At 52.1% G+C, this 15,340-nt stretch overlaps 1 protein-coding gene across 1 annotated transcript in view; it reads right to left on the bottom strand.

Moving 5' to 3' along the window:
- ST8SIA2 (ST8 alpha-N-acetyl-neuraminide alpha-2,8-sialyltransferase 2) overlaps positions 1 to 7,630 on the bottom strand; it is a 98,494-nt gene extending 90,864 nt beyond the window's left edge. Inside the window, exon 1 of the mRNA XM_075557878.1 lies at positions 7,488 to 7,630. Coding sequence (XP_075413993.1) covers positions 7,488 to 7,585 — 98 coding nt within the window. The 5' untranslated portion in view covers positions 7,586 to 7,630. The remainder of the gene's footprint in view (positions 1 to 7,487) is intronic.
- Between the last annotated feature and the right edge of the window lie 7,710 nt (positions 7,631 to 15,340).

Below are 15,340 nucleotides of genomic sequence, written 5' to 3'. Positions count from 1 at the left end.
TCTAGATAAGAAAACAACAGACTGACGATTCAAAGGTTGGGGGGGTGGGGTGGTGGATGAGGAGCTGAAATGAAGGGTTCAAGTGGAACGAAAATGCTGATAGCAACATATGCACAAGGATGCTGGACACAATGGATGGATGGATGGATGGATTGTGAGAAGAGTGGTAAGAGCCCCCAATAAAATGATTTTTTTTTAAAGAAAAAGATTACTGCCAAGGACCCCCTACCGAGCTCCCTTCTACTCTGCCACAGCTGGGTCACCATGAGCAGGAATCGACTGAACAACAACGAGGTTGATGTCTTTGGAAGTAGAGCGCCTTTCCAACACTCTCTCAGTGCCTTGACTCATTGCAGCTCCCTCGGTCAGGATCAACCTGCTTTGGGGTTTCTGAGGCAAAACATCTCATCTCCTTCCTGTGGAGCAGCTGGTGGGTTTGAACTGCTAACTTTGTGGTTAGCAGCCCAGCGTGCAACCGCTGTGCCACCAGGGCTGCTCCTGGTCAAGAGCGCGAGTGGCGATTTTTGCCACGTCCAAGGCTCATAGTTTGCTCACCCAGCCACAGACCATTTGACTCCAGGTGGCACCATTGTGCTGCCCGGGGTGTTCAAAGGCCTGGTTTTGAAATGTGCTAACCAGGCCTTTCTTCTGGGGTGCCTCCAATTTTTGTTAGCAGCCAAGCATGTGCACTGTCTGAGCGACCCAAGGACATGGAATTCAGGGGACGGGGATAAGGAATACATAAAACCGAGACATGGGCTCCACGGCCTGAGGTTGCAGGCCGGGTAGGATGCTCGGGGTATCCCCCAGGGAGGGAACACCAACCCAGATTGTCAGAGGAGGAGAATGCGCTGCAACAGAGGGGACATGGGCCTTGGCTGTCAGGAGGAGACAAAAGTAGCCAGGAGCCAGAGGGATGGAGGCAAGGAGGGGGGTGGGGGTGTGTTCCAGCAGGAGAAACAGCATGTGCAAAGGCACCGAGGGGTGGAATCACGGTGCATTCTGTAGAACGATGAGGAATTCGGAATGTTTGGATCCCACGGCAGGAAAGGAGCAGGAAAAAAGCTGGAAAGGGAGGCAGGGCCAGGGTCTGTGTCGTCTGACACGCTCTGCTAAAAGCATCAGGGAGCCTTTATAGAATCCCTCTCGCTCGCTCTCGCTGAGAAATATTGATAATTGGTCATTTGCGGCAGTCCCAATTGTGGAAACGTGAAACCATTTTCGAATCTAGCAGCCTTGCCTTACGAGGAGGAAGGACTGGCAAATGGTCTGTAAGAGCACCGTCTATAATTTAAATGGATGTGAGGAACAGGTGACAAGGACGCAGAGCTGGTATATCACTCCCAGACCTCTTTTCTCTCCTATGGCAAAAACTAGGGCTGCGGGCTCAAGTCATGGCAACCACGTGCACAAAGGAAGGAAGAACTGCTCTATCCATCACCATCCTCGTGATGGGTGGACCGGACCTTTTCGAGGGTTTTGCTGGCTGCTTCATATAAGTAGCTGGGCAGGCATTTCTTCCTGGTATGTCTGGAAGTTCTGCTGAAACCTGCTCAGTCTCACAGCATTCCCAAAGCCTCTGCTGACCGATACATGATCTCTGACTCTGAGAGGCATTAGCCAGGAATAGAACCCGAGTCTCCTGCATGGAAGGTGAGAATCCTTCCGCAGAGCCGCTACTGTGCTCTGTTCATGGGTTGATTCCCAGCTAAGGATCGGAGCTCTCCCCTTTTCCAGACAGGACTAAGGTTTGGCTGGGCTGCAGGAGGACCACCGGCCAGCTTGTGCAGCATGGCCCTGGTTCCATGCCATCTGGCGTCTTTTCTTACAGATCAGTGCTCACAAGGGACCGGTAGTAAAATCTTCTTAACATCAGTCCTCCTCCAGACCCAACCACAGCCAACTCACACAGCATGCACAAATGGTGAAGACCCATTCAGTTGACATCACAACCAGGTTTATGACGTAATAGGGTTTTCCCTCTTCCAAAAGGCTTGCCTGAGGCCCCACTGAATCTAGGATACTCATGCGCATGGCAGGGTGTGCTGTCTGGCACAGTAGGGTTGATGCCATTCTGTTTTTCAGCACAAAGCGCTTTGGCTTGTCTAGAGCAGAGTGACATTTGGGAGAGATAGCCCTGAAGTATCTATCCAGTCTTCTGCTTTCACCTCCCTGTTCTCTAAACCATTGAGGCCAGAACATGCTCTTAGGTAAACAGATTAGGAGAGCTCGGGGTCTTCAGGGGCACCTGAGGAATGAGCGCCGAATGACAGACCTGAGACCTATTTCATAATATCACCATAAGCCCAAACCAAACGCACTGCCCTTGAGTCCAGTCCGTCTTCTAGCAACCATCTGCCGGGTATCCAAATCTATACATCTCTAAGGGAGCAGACAGCCTCCTCTTTCTCCTCTGGAGAATCTGGTGGGTTTGTACCACCAACCTTTCCAGTCACAGTCCAATGTTGACCTGACAGCGCCCCTGAACAGGCTCACCCACTGATCAAGAACTGCCCATAAAATGAGGGTAAAGCAAGTGTTTTATCTCTAGCAAACGATACAACCACACTCTGCCTCAGTTTCCTCATTGTTAAAATAGTAACCGTACCTAACTTACAGGGCTTGGCCAAGGATTCAGTAAACTAGAGCTTTAAACAGTTAGGACAGCAACTGGAGTGCAGAGTTCAACTCCCGGCAGTTCTTGGTGTTGGTGAGAGGTAACCAATGGGTGGTTATGAGGATGAAGTGTGCTGACATCTACCGAGCACCAGTCATAGAAGATGCACAAAGGAGTGATAACAATCACCAACCTCCTCTTCTCTCTCACCACAGTGACTACTGCTGTTATTGCTAGATTCTCAATTCCCTGGTAGCCAGAGTCCTAGAGCTCTTTTTTCTTCTTTTTTAAACAGTTTTATTGGTACTTAATCCACATATTGCACAATTCAATAGTCCAATCACATCAAGAAGAATTATATAACTATTATCACAATCAATTTTAGAATATTTTCTTTCCTCTCTTTCCCCCCAATGGCTAAATCACTTTAAAAAAAATAAATCATTTTATTGGGGGCTCGTACAACATATATCCATTGTGTCAAGCACATTTGTTGCTGTCTCAAAACATTTTCTATTTGAGCCCTTGATGTCAGCTCATTTTTCCCCACCCTCCCTGCCTCATGAATCCTTCACCCACTTTTCTGTTGTCTGTCCCCGTGGGAGGGGGTTATATGAAGATCATTGTGATCGGTTTCCCCCTTTCTCCCCCACCTTCCCCTAACCCTCCTAGTATCTCGACTCTCATTATTGATCTTGAGGGGTTTATCTGTCCTGGATTCCCGTGCTTCCAGCTCTTATCTGTCTGTACCTGTGTACATCCTCTGGTCTAGCTGGATTTGTAAGGTAGAATTGGGATCATGATAGAGGGGAGGGAGGGGGGAGGAGGCATTAGAGAACTAGAGGAAAGTTGTATGTATAATTAAGCCAAACCCTCACCACCGCCCCAAGTCTGTTCTGCCTCACCGTGGCCTAACAGTACAAAGTAGAGTCGCTCTGTGGGTTTCTGATACTGCACTCTTTAAAGAAGTCTGCCTTTCTCCCAAGGAGTAGCTGGTGAGTTTGAACCACCGCCTTGGAGCTAGTCCAATGCTTACCTCACTGCACCGCTGAGGATCATTTATGAGCAGAGGGGCTTGTTTTATTTAGGACAAGGGTACTGGGTTATAAACAAGGAGATCTGTGCACTCCTACAATGTCCTCAGTGAGCCAGCGTGTGACCCTGGATGAGTGAGTGATATTGCTTCTCAGGCTCGAAACGCTCTTAACAAGGGTTGTCAATGAGTTGATTTCAACTCATAGCAAGTCGACTGCACAGAATGGAATGGCCCAATAAGGTTTCTGAGCTTGTACTCTTCAAAGAAGCGAAACATCACATCTTGCCTTCACAGGGAGGCTGGTGGGTTTGAACCACTGACCTCTCGGTTACCAGCAGAGCTCTAGCCTGTGTGCTCCCAGGGCTGCTCCACAAAGCTCCTTGGTTAGTTTGTGCAAGAAAAGCCCCAGAGTCCCTTCTTGTGCTAAGGCTCCGTGGATGTGCTGATACAACGCTGGGCCAGTAGAGGCTAACCACCCTGCAGCACTGCCTGAACACACCACGTGCCCATGCAGGGGGCTCCGGGGCTGGCAGGGAAGCCATGCCTTCCGCTTGCATGGGGTGGCAGTGAAGACTCAAGTCCAGCAGTCCACCAGAAGAAGATTTTAATTTGCCACTTGGGCAGGGGTTGTTTTACCAGGAGCCCCACTCAATCTCTGAATTCCATCCTCGGTGGAGGGCGGGACTGTTTGGGCGCTTTGCAGGGAACTTGTCTTCCCACACTTCCTTCTTCTCAGGGAAGCATTTCCATAAGCCAGGGAGTGAGAAAAAATGGAACTTTGACAACAATCACTTAACAAGAAAAATGGCTCTGATCTCTCAGGAACCCCGCCTTCACATGAAAGTCCTGCCCCTGACATACAAACATTCTAGAATGCCTCAGGTAGAACAGGACCACGGAACCACAGCAAAGGCCTCCTTTGACGGAAAAGGAAGCTCAGAGCTTCAGGAAAGGAAATCTCAGCGTTTGCTTCCCCAGACAATGCATGTGTAATTCTCTCTCCTCATTCCCCCTTCATCCACTGATTCTGGGAGAATTACACCAAAAGGAGGTCCCTTTCCTCTTTCCCTTCCTCTTTGTTCTCTCTTTACTATGCCCTCTCCCCACCACCCCACCCTGCCCCCCCCCTCTCCCTTACACACACACACACACACACACACACACACACACGGTTAGTGGTCTCCCAGAGTCAGTCAGTACTTGCTGGGACCATTGGTGTCTTCAGGCAGGCAAGTCACAAGCCAAGATGGAGCAGAGGAAGGGTATGCAGGGCTGAATGGTTTAAGGTCTCTGGACAGGTCTGGTTCCTGGCACCCCTCACTGGCCACTGTGCCAAGTCATTTACGGGTGCTGAGCTCCAGCTGCTCAAAATTAAGGTGGTACAGGGATCAAGTACCATGTATACTCAAGTATAAGCCTACCCAAATATCAACTGAGGCACCGAATTCTACCACAAAAAACGGCAGAAAAGAGTGTGCTGAAAAACTCAGCTTATACACGAGTTTATACGGTAAGTGATGACGGCCCCACGTGTATCTACCCCTAGCCACGAGATGTTCAGAGCTGCCTCTGCTCCTCTAGATTAAATGTGTGGGGCAGACTGGAGTTCTGGTCCAGGCTGCCACCACAGACTGCAGGACGGCCTCAGGTCTGGGCCATGACGTCAAACTAGGGGTCAACAATGAAGACGAGGGTACCAGACTGCAGGGACAAGTCATAAAAGATGTACACAATTGACCTGTGTGGCTATTTTCTCTAGAGTCGGTTTTCCCAGAGCCGCGGCAGGGACACAACAAAAAGAAACAGAGGCTCCAAAGTGTGGCACGTCCCAGGGGGCAAAACCGAAGCAGCAGAGCCCTGGTAAATGTTTCTATGTGTGCATGCGGATCCGTATCGGTATCAGTATCTCCTGCTTAGCTCAAGCTTTGAAGTTTCATCCTAGATACCTTGCTGGAACAACCTGAAGTGGAGGGTAGAGACTAAATTATAATGCATTTGGCAGGGAAGTGCAGCATCATGTGCAAAGTGATTTCCTGATTGCATTTTAAAAATTAAAAGCCCTTGGCACACAAGAGCTTGTCAGGGAAAGTTTGGTGAATGGATGAACTAGAAGATGGATGGATGCGCGTTGTTTTCATAGCAGAACAAGGGCAGCTGGAGATCCTTCCCTAGTTCCTCGTCAAAAGTTAGCAAGTGACAGGACAGGCATAGCCAAGGCTGGGAGAAGAGAGTGCACGGTCAGGGGCTTCTCTCCACTGATCCTCCCATCACCCCAAGACTTGACTTGCCCGATTCTCATAGCTCTCCTTCCCATGTCTCTGAGGCTACTGGGCAAGAAAGGGTAGCAGGTTTTATCTTCCAGAGATGCTCCTGGCACATCCCGTCTGCTGGATGCACTGCCGTGGGGAAAGTTTTTGAGCTCTGGGGGAAAGCATATTTCTGAGCAGACGGGAGGAAGTTGCCTAGGAGAAAGTGGGGCTTGAAGAGCAGAGTTCAGAGAAGATCTGCTCGGATTGAGGAGACAGGCTGGACAGGAATAGGCCTCTGTTCCACTCCTTAGGGGCTTGGCATCCTGGTCCTATTTGAGGGACCTGAGGGCAAAGGCCACTGCACTCACGGTGATAATGAAAAACCAAATGGGACCAAGGCTGCAGACTCTCAGAACCAGCAGCCCCGCTCAGCCCGAACCCCAAGAGGAAAGGACTACTAGGGCACACTGTGACCTCATGCTCTAACCGGGCTGAGTCAGAGGCTCTCTCCAGGGGTCCTCTCAACCCAGGCTGCCTCTCAACTGGTCCACCACCCTTTGGCCTGGCAGGCTTTTTGTTTCTTTTCTCATTTTTGTGCCTCATTGGAGGGTTCGGGCTGGGCTAGCCTGGCATGTGGGGCAGGCTGCCAGGCTGGATCAAGGGCCCTGACCCACAGCACCCAAAGCGGGTGCCTCCCACCGCAAGTGTGCGCTCCATGGAAGCCCCTCGGAAAGGAAGAGGCTTGTGGTCCTGCCTCAGTTCTAGCCAAGGGGTGTAGGGGTGCCCTGCAGATCCTCCTGAAGAAATAGGAGGAAAACCGCGCGAGAGCCTGCCCTAGGGGCAGAGAAGTCCACCTGGCAGGAGCACATACTTCCCCAAAGGGTCTCAGTCCTGCATTGTAATCAGGAATGTCATGTCAGGGCGACAAGGTTGGGTGAGCATCCAGAGGCAAGCCAGCAAAGCGGTCTCAGCCCCGCCCCTCGCGCCCCGCCTCTAGCGGTGCCAGACCTTACCCCAAAGCTGGTTTGGGGGCCGGGAGAGAGACGCTAATGCGTGCCTATGTGTGGGTGGTGAGGGGATACCCCACCTTCCCCAGAGCCCCCGAAGAGGCCCAACCCGCTGATCCCGCCGGAGGATCCCCTTCCCTGCGCAGAGATCCCCCGCGCGCCCCCTGCCCACTTTGCCAGGGCGAGAAAGCGGCCGAGCCAGAGACAAAGAAACTCCTGCCTCCTCCACTCTCGGCCCCTCCGCCAGGGACGGACACTCCCAGGCGCCCTCCCTGGAGCCGCGGACACTCCGCGCGTGGACCCCCAAGGGAGGGGGCAGGGTGGGCGAGTCCACTCCATCGGTCCAGCTGGGGGCTGCCGAGCCGCGGGTCCGCGGACACCCCACGGCGACCGCGCCCCCGTCCTCCGCTCCCCAAACCGTCCCGGGCCCCCCAGCGCCTCCACGTCCGCCCCAAACGGTCCTCCACCTCCCGGAGCGCCAGGGGGGCGCGGTCCACACAAAGCGGGGGCGGGGGACCGGGTGGGAGGGGGAGCGCCCCCGCCGCCACGGCGGCCCGGGTCCCGGCGCGGCGCTTTACCCGATTTCTTCTTGGATCTCGGAGATGTCCGCAAAGATGAGGAAGACCACGAGCAGCGAGAGCACCGCCAGCACCCAGCTCCGGAAGGGCAGCGGCATGGTGGGGTCGCGCCCGCGGGCCCCGTGCGGGCCGGCGAGCGCGGCGGGCTGGAGGGCGGAGCTGCGGGGCTGGAGCCTCGGCTCGGCGCGGCGCGGCGGGCGGGCGGGCGAGCGGGCGCGCGGCGGGGCAGACGCCTGGCGCTCGGGGCGAGTGCGGCGGGCAGCAGCGGCAGACCCCGGGGCTCGGGCGCGGCGAGCCCGCTGGCGGCCTCCCGGCGCCCGCCCCGCCTCGCCCCTCCCGGCCCCGCCCCGCCCCGCCCCGCGCCGCGCCCACCGGCCCCGCGCCGGGCTCCGCGCGCAGTTTGACGGCTCAGCTCCTCCCCGGGGCACCTCGGGCGTCCGGCCGCGCCTTTGCCCAAGCCCGCCTCTTCCAAGCTCCGCTGGGCGCCGGGCGGCGGCTGCAGCCCGTCGCTCCGGGGTGATCGCGGCTGGGCTCCGGGCACCGCGTGCGTCCGGCGGCGGGCCGAAGCCCAGGGCGGAGCGCGCAGCCGCCCGCGCCCACGGCCGCCGGCAAACGGTCTCCCCCTCCGGCTCTTTGTCCAGAGCCTTCGCTTTCTCGCAAAGTTTTCGCCACACAAAGCCCCACACCTGGGGACAGCCCCCAGCGCGCGCCCAGGAGGCGGGTTCAGCCGGGCAGCTGTTTCAGCAGCGGACGGAGGGGGAGCGAAGGTGGGGGAAGGGGAAGAGTGGAGAAAGCGCGAGCCGCCAACTTCGGTGACTGCTGTTGGTGGGTGAGGGGCTCAGCCCTGGGAAACCACCCACGCCCCATGGTCATCTCAGTCCCGGACCTCGAACCTCGCTCCAGGGAGGATCGCTGCGCGCCTGGAGGTCCCACGGCTGTGGCTCCCACAGGAGCAATTGCGGCCGCTCTGCGTTGGCCCCTGTGGTGCTGAATGGCTGGCCTTCAGCTCCCCAAGCACTTGGCCTCTGCTGGCAAAATCAATAATCCCCGGAGCCCTATCTCCATCAAAAGCCCACCTAGAAAATGTGGTTCCCACGGAGGGGAAATGCTCCCCCACCCCCTGCGGAAGAGTGGATGCTTCCCTAGCCCTGGACAATTTAACTCAAATTATATTTTGCACCAGCCATTCTCCTGGAGTGGGAAGGGCCCCATTAAGTTTTACTGGAATTCGATCTTTTTTTTTCTCCTAGCAGTGATGGTAACAATCCCTGATAACGGGAAATAGAACTTCTGAGACATTATCATCTAGTGTATGAGAGGCTTGAGTGTGAGGAGAAGGGTCCTGCTAAAGAAACTGCGTGTCCTGAGGGGTGGGAAGGATGTAATGGAGAAAGAGGCCAGTGCTGTGCTCTGGGGCCTGCCTCCTCCACAGAACCTGGCTGCAGAAAGGTCGGGGGCAGGAGGTGGAGCGGGCGAGTCCCTTCAGGTGAGAGAGCACTTGAAAGCAGCTGCTGGGGGGAAGTGAGGGCCCTGTTCTGGTTTCCCAGGGAAGCAGTGCTTGTGATCAGAAGAGCCCTTCTGTCCCTTTGTGCAAAGGGAAGTCAGGAGGGATATTTCCAAGCTGTGGCACTGCTGGATTTTGTTTACCCTGGGAGAGAGGATTCCCATCATCCTGCCTGGCGACTGGCCTGGAAAGCAGCTCAGAAAAACAGGGGAAGTGTGGATCACCTCCTGTGAGCATGGGGAGCACTGTCTGCTGACCCAAGGAGGGATGTACTCAGTCCCCAAACAGCATGTCTGCCTGTCGCAGCTCCTTGCAAAGGCTGTGTGCTTGCATCCCCTTTAGTGGTCCCCAAGTGAGACCTCCTGATGCTAACTACAAGGGTGAGGACAGGTTTAAAGAGAGAATTTCCCATCAGCAAGGCTGGCCATGTGGTCTCAACCATCTTGTTTCCAAGTCTTTCCCTTTGTCCCCCAGTTAAGGAATTAGAGAGTTGCTTTTTCGGGGCTCAATGGTGGGATGACCGGGAAGGGTAAGGAGAGAGTTCACCTGTTGGAATATTTCACATTTCAGGCTTTCCTTTGGTCGTTCGCCCACTCAGAGATATTTATTGAGCACCTCCTGATTGGGCTGAGCTAAAGCAGGCCCGGGTCCTGCTTCCCTACAAATCCCTGGAGGTCAGCAGCTGCCCCACTGGAATAAGGAGACCAAGGAGCAATGCTTGGAATGCCTGACTCCCTTAGAACCCTTGGGTGGGCCTGCCTGCCAGAGCTGATACACTACATCCTGGGCTGTACACCTTGCTGCTGCAGCCTGGACCTCCCTCTGCCCGCTTTCCTTTAAAAATCTCAGACCCTGGGCAAAGCCTGCGATTCCCTTGGGCTACTTGATAGACCATGGGGCTTCACCCGGGAGCTCCCCGCTAATAAAGCTGTTTCTGTTTCCGCTCTCCCTTGGTCCTTTTAGTTATCTTTGCCCGTCTCCCCTGCTTCAGTTTACCTCTCACCTCCCCCTGCTGGAAAGGAACTCCTGAGCATAACGTGCTATACCTTGAGCTGCTAACCACAAGGTCAGCGGTTTGAACCCACCAGCTTCTCTGCAGCACAGCAATGAGGCGGTTTACTCTTGCAAAGGTTTAAAGTCTTGGAAACCTAAAAGGGCACTTCTACTCTGTTCAATAGAGTATCTTTGAGTTGGAATCGACTCAGTGGCAATGAGTTGAGTTGACCCTTGCCAGCTCCTCCACTGGGGCTACATGTTCTGTCCTCCAAGAGTTCAGAATACCAATGGTCATGAGATGGTGCAAGACTGACCCATGTTCTGTTCTGTTCTGTATCAGGTCCCCATGAGCAGAGACCAAGTCAAGACACCGAATGACGAGTACCTGACAGTTCAGGTGGTAGGTAGACATGCAAGTTTGTGCTTATGACACAGGGTCTGAGCTACCTCCCAGCAATGGTTCCTGAGTAGCTTTCCATTGATCCAAAAGAGCAAGCAGAGCCTGACTGGCTTCTCTCGTCCCCTGCTTGCTGCGTCACTCACACTTACAGTCTTATTATCCAGAGCTAATAGATATGGTATTGCCATAATCTCACATTTACCCCAGGCCAGGTACACCTCATTACTCCAGCCACCACTATGACAGAATCTATTTCCATTTCCTAATTAGGCCCACTATGCTATCCTCCCAAGCTCGGAGATTTTCCCATAGGAACTACGGGAGTACCTATGAGTAGACACGATACAGTTGTGCCTTTTTGTTGAACAAATTTCATCCTTCATGGAAAAGTCCTTGCAACCAGGCTGGCCAATAGAGCTAGCTTTGTGATGCCACCGTTACCCTTGTGATGGACTTTTACCTGTAGGGTTATGGGGAGCGCTTGTGGTAATTGGCCAAAGAAGACTGCAGACAAAGTCTTCCCATGGGCCAGCTTCATTTACAACACTATCTGTGGCCATTCATTGCCCCATGCATTCGCTGAGGAATGGGATCGTTCCTGTGGGCTGGAGAGGAAGAACGATTGGATTGGCAGCCGGTGTCAGGTCTGCTGGGGCTAGGTGAACCAAAGCTTGGCCATATGCTTGGCTCGGCCACACTAACCCCTCCTTTTGACTCCTCTGTTTAAGCAAGTTCCTTTCCTGCCTTGGTCTGTCCAGGAAACTGGAAGGCCTTGCTCAAGATTGTCATTGAATGTTCAGGTTAAAGTTAGGAATTAGATGGAAGCGGCAGAACATTCTAAGTTATTGTGGCCCAGTAACGCTTTAACTCAAATGAGTGTAGTGGGTGATTCAGGCAGTGACTCCCAGGAGCCATCAGGCTGCCTCAGACCCATGGCTAATGTGTCATAATGGAATTGGGCTCATAGATTTCAGTGGATGAATTTTTGAATCACCTACCCTTTCTTCTGAGGTCCCTCTAAGTCAGCGGTTCTCAACCTGTGGGTTGCGACCCCTTGGGGGGGGAGGGGTCAAACGACCCTTTCACAGGCGTCGCCCAATTCATAACAGTAGCAAGATTACAGGTATGAAGTAGCAATGAAAATAATTTTATGGTTGAGGGGGGGGGCTCACCACAACATGAAGAACTGTATGAAAGGGTCGCAGCATTAGGAAGACGGAGAACCACTGTTCTAAGTGGACTTGAATCTCCGTTTGGTTAGCAGCTGAGTGCGCTGACCAATTGCATCCCCAGGGACTCAGGTAACATCACCACAGCAGTGTCTCCAACTCTGGCTTGTCCTTCCTGCTGTCAAGCTAAGAGATGGCGACCCTCACCTAGAATAAAAAATTGCAGTAATGCTCAAACTCCGATATATATATATAATGTACACGTCAAACAAACTGTCTCTCCCATTCCCCATCCCCCCAGCTAGGTAAAGTTTTCACCTGAACTACTACTGGGGAACAATGGGCTCTCTGTGGATAATAAAAGTGTCATCCAAGTTGCTGGCTGGGGTGGCATGGCGATTCCAGTGGCCAGAGGCAGGAGGGAAGGGGGAGCTTTGATGGGAACACATGTGTGTAGCACGCATGCACTGATCCTCCTCCTGGCCACGCTTTTGCACAGCTTCCATCTCCATTTTACAGATGAGGAAATAGAGGCCTGGGGAGCCTAAATTGCCCAAGATGGCTTGGTTGGCAGAGAGGGAATTTTTCTTCCATTTGCAGTCCCGGAACCTCAGGAACTTCAGGTCATGTGATCTCAAGGTCCCTTCCAGCGGTTCAGGGAACCCCAAGTGGATTTATAAACAGGCACTGCCTTGACTCGACTGTCTTCCTTTAGCTCTGGTCTGTCAGGGTGAAGGAAGAAATCTGGCTCCACTCACTGCACGCCCTTCATCATTTTAGAGATGGTAATCATAAATCTCTATTTTCAGCTTTCCACATTGGGGATACTAGTCCTTTCAGTCATCCCAGAGCTTTTTTATTTTTTGCAAATTAAAAAATAAATAATAATGATCTTATCCAAAATTCTGTCCTAGTGTCTAACACCTTTGAACTCTCTCAGAAAGTGATTCAGAATGTGAAAGAACTGCCAAGGGTAACCGACCTTGCTTTTTCACCAACATCTCTCTCTCTCTCTCTCTCTCTCTCTCTCTCTCTCTCTCTCTCTCTCTCTCTCTCGCTCGCTCGCTGAAGGACTGTAAGGAGGAGGTAGCATATCATAGTCTGAATTAGGGGTACATTATTCAATAAACAAGGTAAACACTGGCTTCGTTGTGCTTACTCTTGGGTTGACATGAAATTGTTAAGTCTAGAGACAGATGCCAGCCAAACATAGAAGCAGACTCGTCAAAGTGGTGAAAACAATTGTCCATAACTAATTACTAAGTAAACACAAGTAAGCTCATGCTGACCTTGTTGATTGGGTAGTTAGACTTGGTGGGAATCAACTAAGGGGCTCTCCTGCTTCTGCACCTCCAGTGACTCAGAGAACCCACCTTCTCTTTTGAAATAAACCCTAAATTTGAATGTTCTCATAAATGCAACGTATCTCCATTATAATCCGAATCGGAGCAGTAACAAAATGGAAAAGTCAAAGGGCACATTGACATTCCATCTGTAACTACTGTAAATAGCCAAATTAAGAAAAAGTCCATACGGGGCGATTGCTGTAAATGTTTCTGGGGATATCAGCAGGAGACCTGGGCAGGGACTAGGAAATGAGCTCCACAGTGAGTGAAAGGAGACAGCCGCAGAGTGTATGTGAGGGTTAGTTTCCATGTTCGATGGATTTTCTTTTTACAAACATTTCAGCTGAGATTCAAGGTATCTTTGAACCAAAGCAGGAAGTCAGGTATCAGACAGCAGAGAAGAACAGAACGCATGGTTCTCACCAGTGCTTCTGCACAATCATCTCTGAGTTCTCAAGGTCGATCACACAGCTTGCCCGACGACACAGAGCGCAGCATGGCTGCCCTTTTGGTCAAGCGTCCAAGGAAGCTGGCCTGGGCAGACCAGCCCTGTCTCCCATTCTTCGGTCATGTGGAGCCTAGTCCGCCACACTTAGAGCTGGAAAGCCTGGTAGAAACCGTGGGCCCCGAGCATCCACTCACTTAACAAGTGTTGCTTCATCATACATGTGTCACGTGTCTGGAGTCTCCTGCTACTGAGCTGGAACAGAGGGATGTGTGAAGGAGGCTCTGTTCTTTTCCCTCTGGAATTTAGGGTTCTAGTGAGATTTGGCAGAGGGGAGACCCTGAGTCACAAAGACCAAGAGACGGTCCCGGTGCTAGTTTTGGAGGTGAGAGCAGATTCTTGCTCGTCTGTCTCTTGGGTCCGTGCAGTTCTATTTCTCCCAGTCCACAGAGATACTGCTCTATTTCATCTCTTCTTGTCAACATGTCAATAAGATTATAAACTTCCTGAGGGCAGGGCTCTTTTTCTGGACTCAAGTGGTTTCGCATGGCAGAAACCCAATCAATAGGTGTTTTCACCAAGGTCAAGTTCAAACCACGGCTTTCGCATCACTGAAGGCAGACTTGGAGAGAAAGGCACACAGAGCAGTGCACGGGGATGCCACGGATCAATTTGATGTGAACCCTCTGGCCATGTTCTTGTAACGCCCACTAAATAATTGGCTTGTTGTCAGGTGACATTGACTTTGTTTGCACTCACATGAAGCCAGTGCACAACAGAATGCAGCATCGCTCCTTCCTGTGCCATCCTCACAGTTGTTATGCTTGAGCCTGTTGCTGTAGCCATCAAGGCGGCTCCTCTTGTTGAGGGTCTCCCTTTATTTATTTTTTGCTGCCCCTCTACCAAGTATGATGTCCTTCTCCAGGGACTGGTCTCTCCTAATATGACTGGGTGGGGTGATACAAATAATGTATTAGGAACCCTAAGGAATGGATCAGTCAGTTTTGCCATCCTTTTAAGCTAGGGTTCCAAGGAGACCCACACACCGAGGGAAAGAGAGTGACAGAAGGAGAAAAAGCGACCGTGCACAAGGTTATAATATGAACGACGGCAAGAGAGGACAGTGCTGCCCTAGCACAAGCAATACTGGAGTGAGATGGCTGGGACCAGGAGGTTGGCATGAGTCAGCTTCAGTGGGGTTTGCTGACCCAGAGTGAAGAGTTGACGCACTCACCCAGGAGCACCCCAGCAGAGCCTGTCAGCAGCAAGAGCCAAGCAAGGGACAAGAAGAAGCTGTCCCAGTGGAGGGGACTGCATCCTGAATGGTCTGTTCCTTTTGAGTTGATCCGTATTTCAAGTTTTATCATGTCACTTCCCAAATAAACTACTCACCTCTAAGCACAGTTCTTGGGCTTTGTTAAGTGTTGCAGGAATTGCCAAATCCAGCATGGGAGAGGGAAGAGCAAGGAAAGGGGGAGAAGTTGATTTGGTGAGGATGGAGCGGGACAGCGGTTTGGAAAGCGTGGGCATTTGGAATATCTTTAATGTCTGTTTTATAGGAACGTGCGTTATACTAAATCCTCTTTAAAGGCAGTCTTCTTTCAGTCGTTGCCAGAAGCAGGCTTGGTTGCAATGGCTCCTGCCTCAGAGGAGCATGGGAATTTTTAAAAGGTATGAAGGGGTATGGGAAATAACATTTGATTCTTCGATGGCTCTTTTGGTTGTTGTTATCTGTAATGGCTGAACGGAAAAATAAAAGACGTTATGTGGAAGTAGTAGCTGAGGACATGAGAAAGAGAAATGGTCGTCTTTGGAAAAGCAAGGTGGATAGGAACCAGGGTTTTTGGTTCCATGAAGCCAGAGACCTAGGGCCATATGCCTGTAGAGAAGAGAAGATGAAACTTGGCTATTCTGTATTTATTGGAATGGACAGGTATGTGTCATTCAATGTGTGTGTGAGCAACATCTGACTACACATATGTCCATGGTCCCA

Source organism: Tenrec ecaudatus, chromosome 9 (genome assembly GCF_050624435.1).
Source record: "Tenrec ecaudatus isolate mTenEca1 chromosome 9, mTenEca1.hap1, whole genome shotgun sequence".
NCBI lineage: Eukaryota > Metazoa > Chordata > Mammalia > Afrosoricida > Tenrecidae > Tenrec > Tenrec ecaudatus.
Note: the sequence above shows the minus strand (reverse complement) of the source record. Positions and strands in the feature narration are given on the sequence as shown.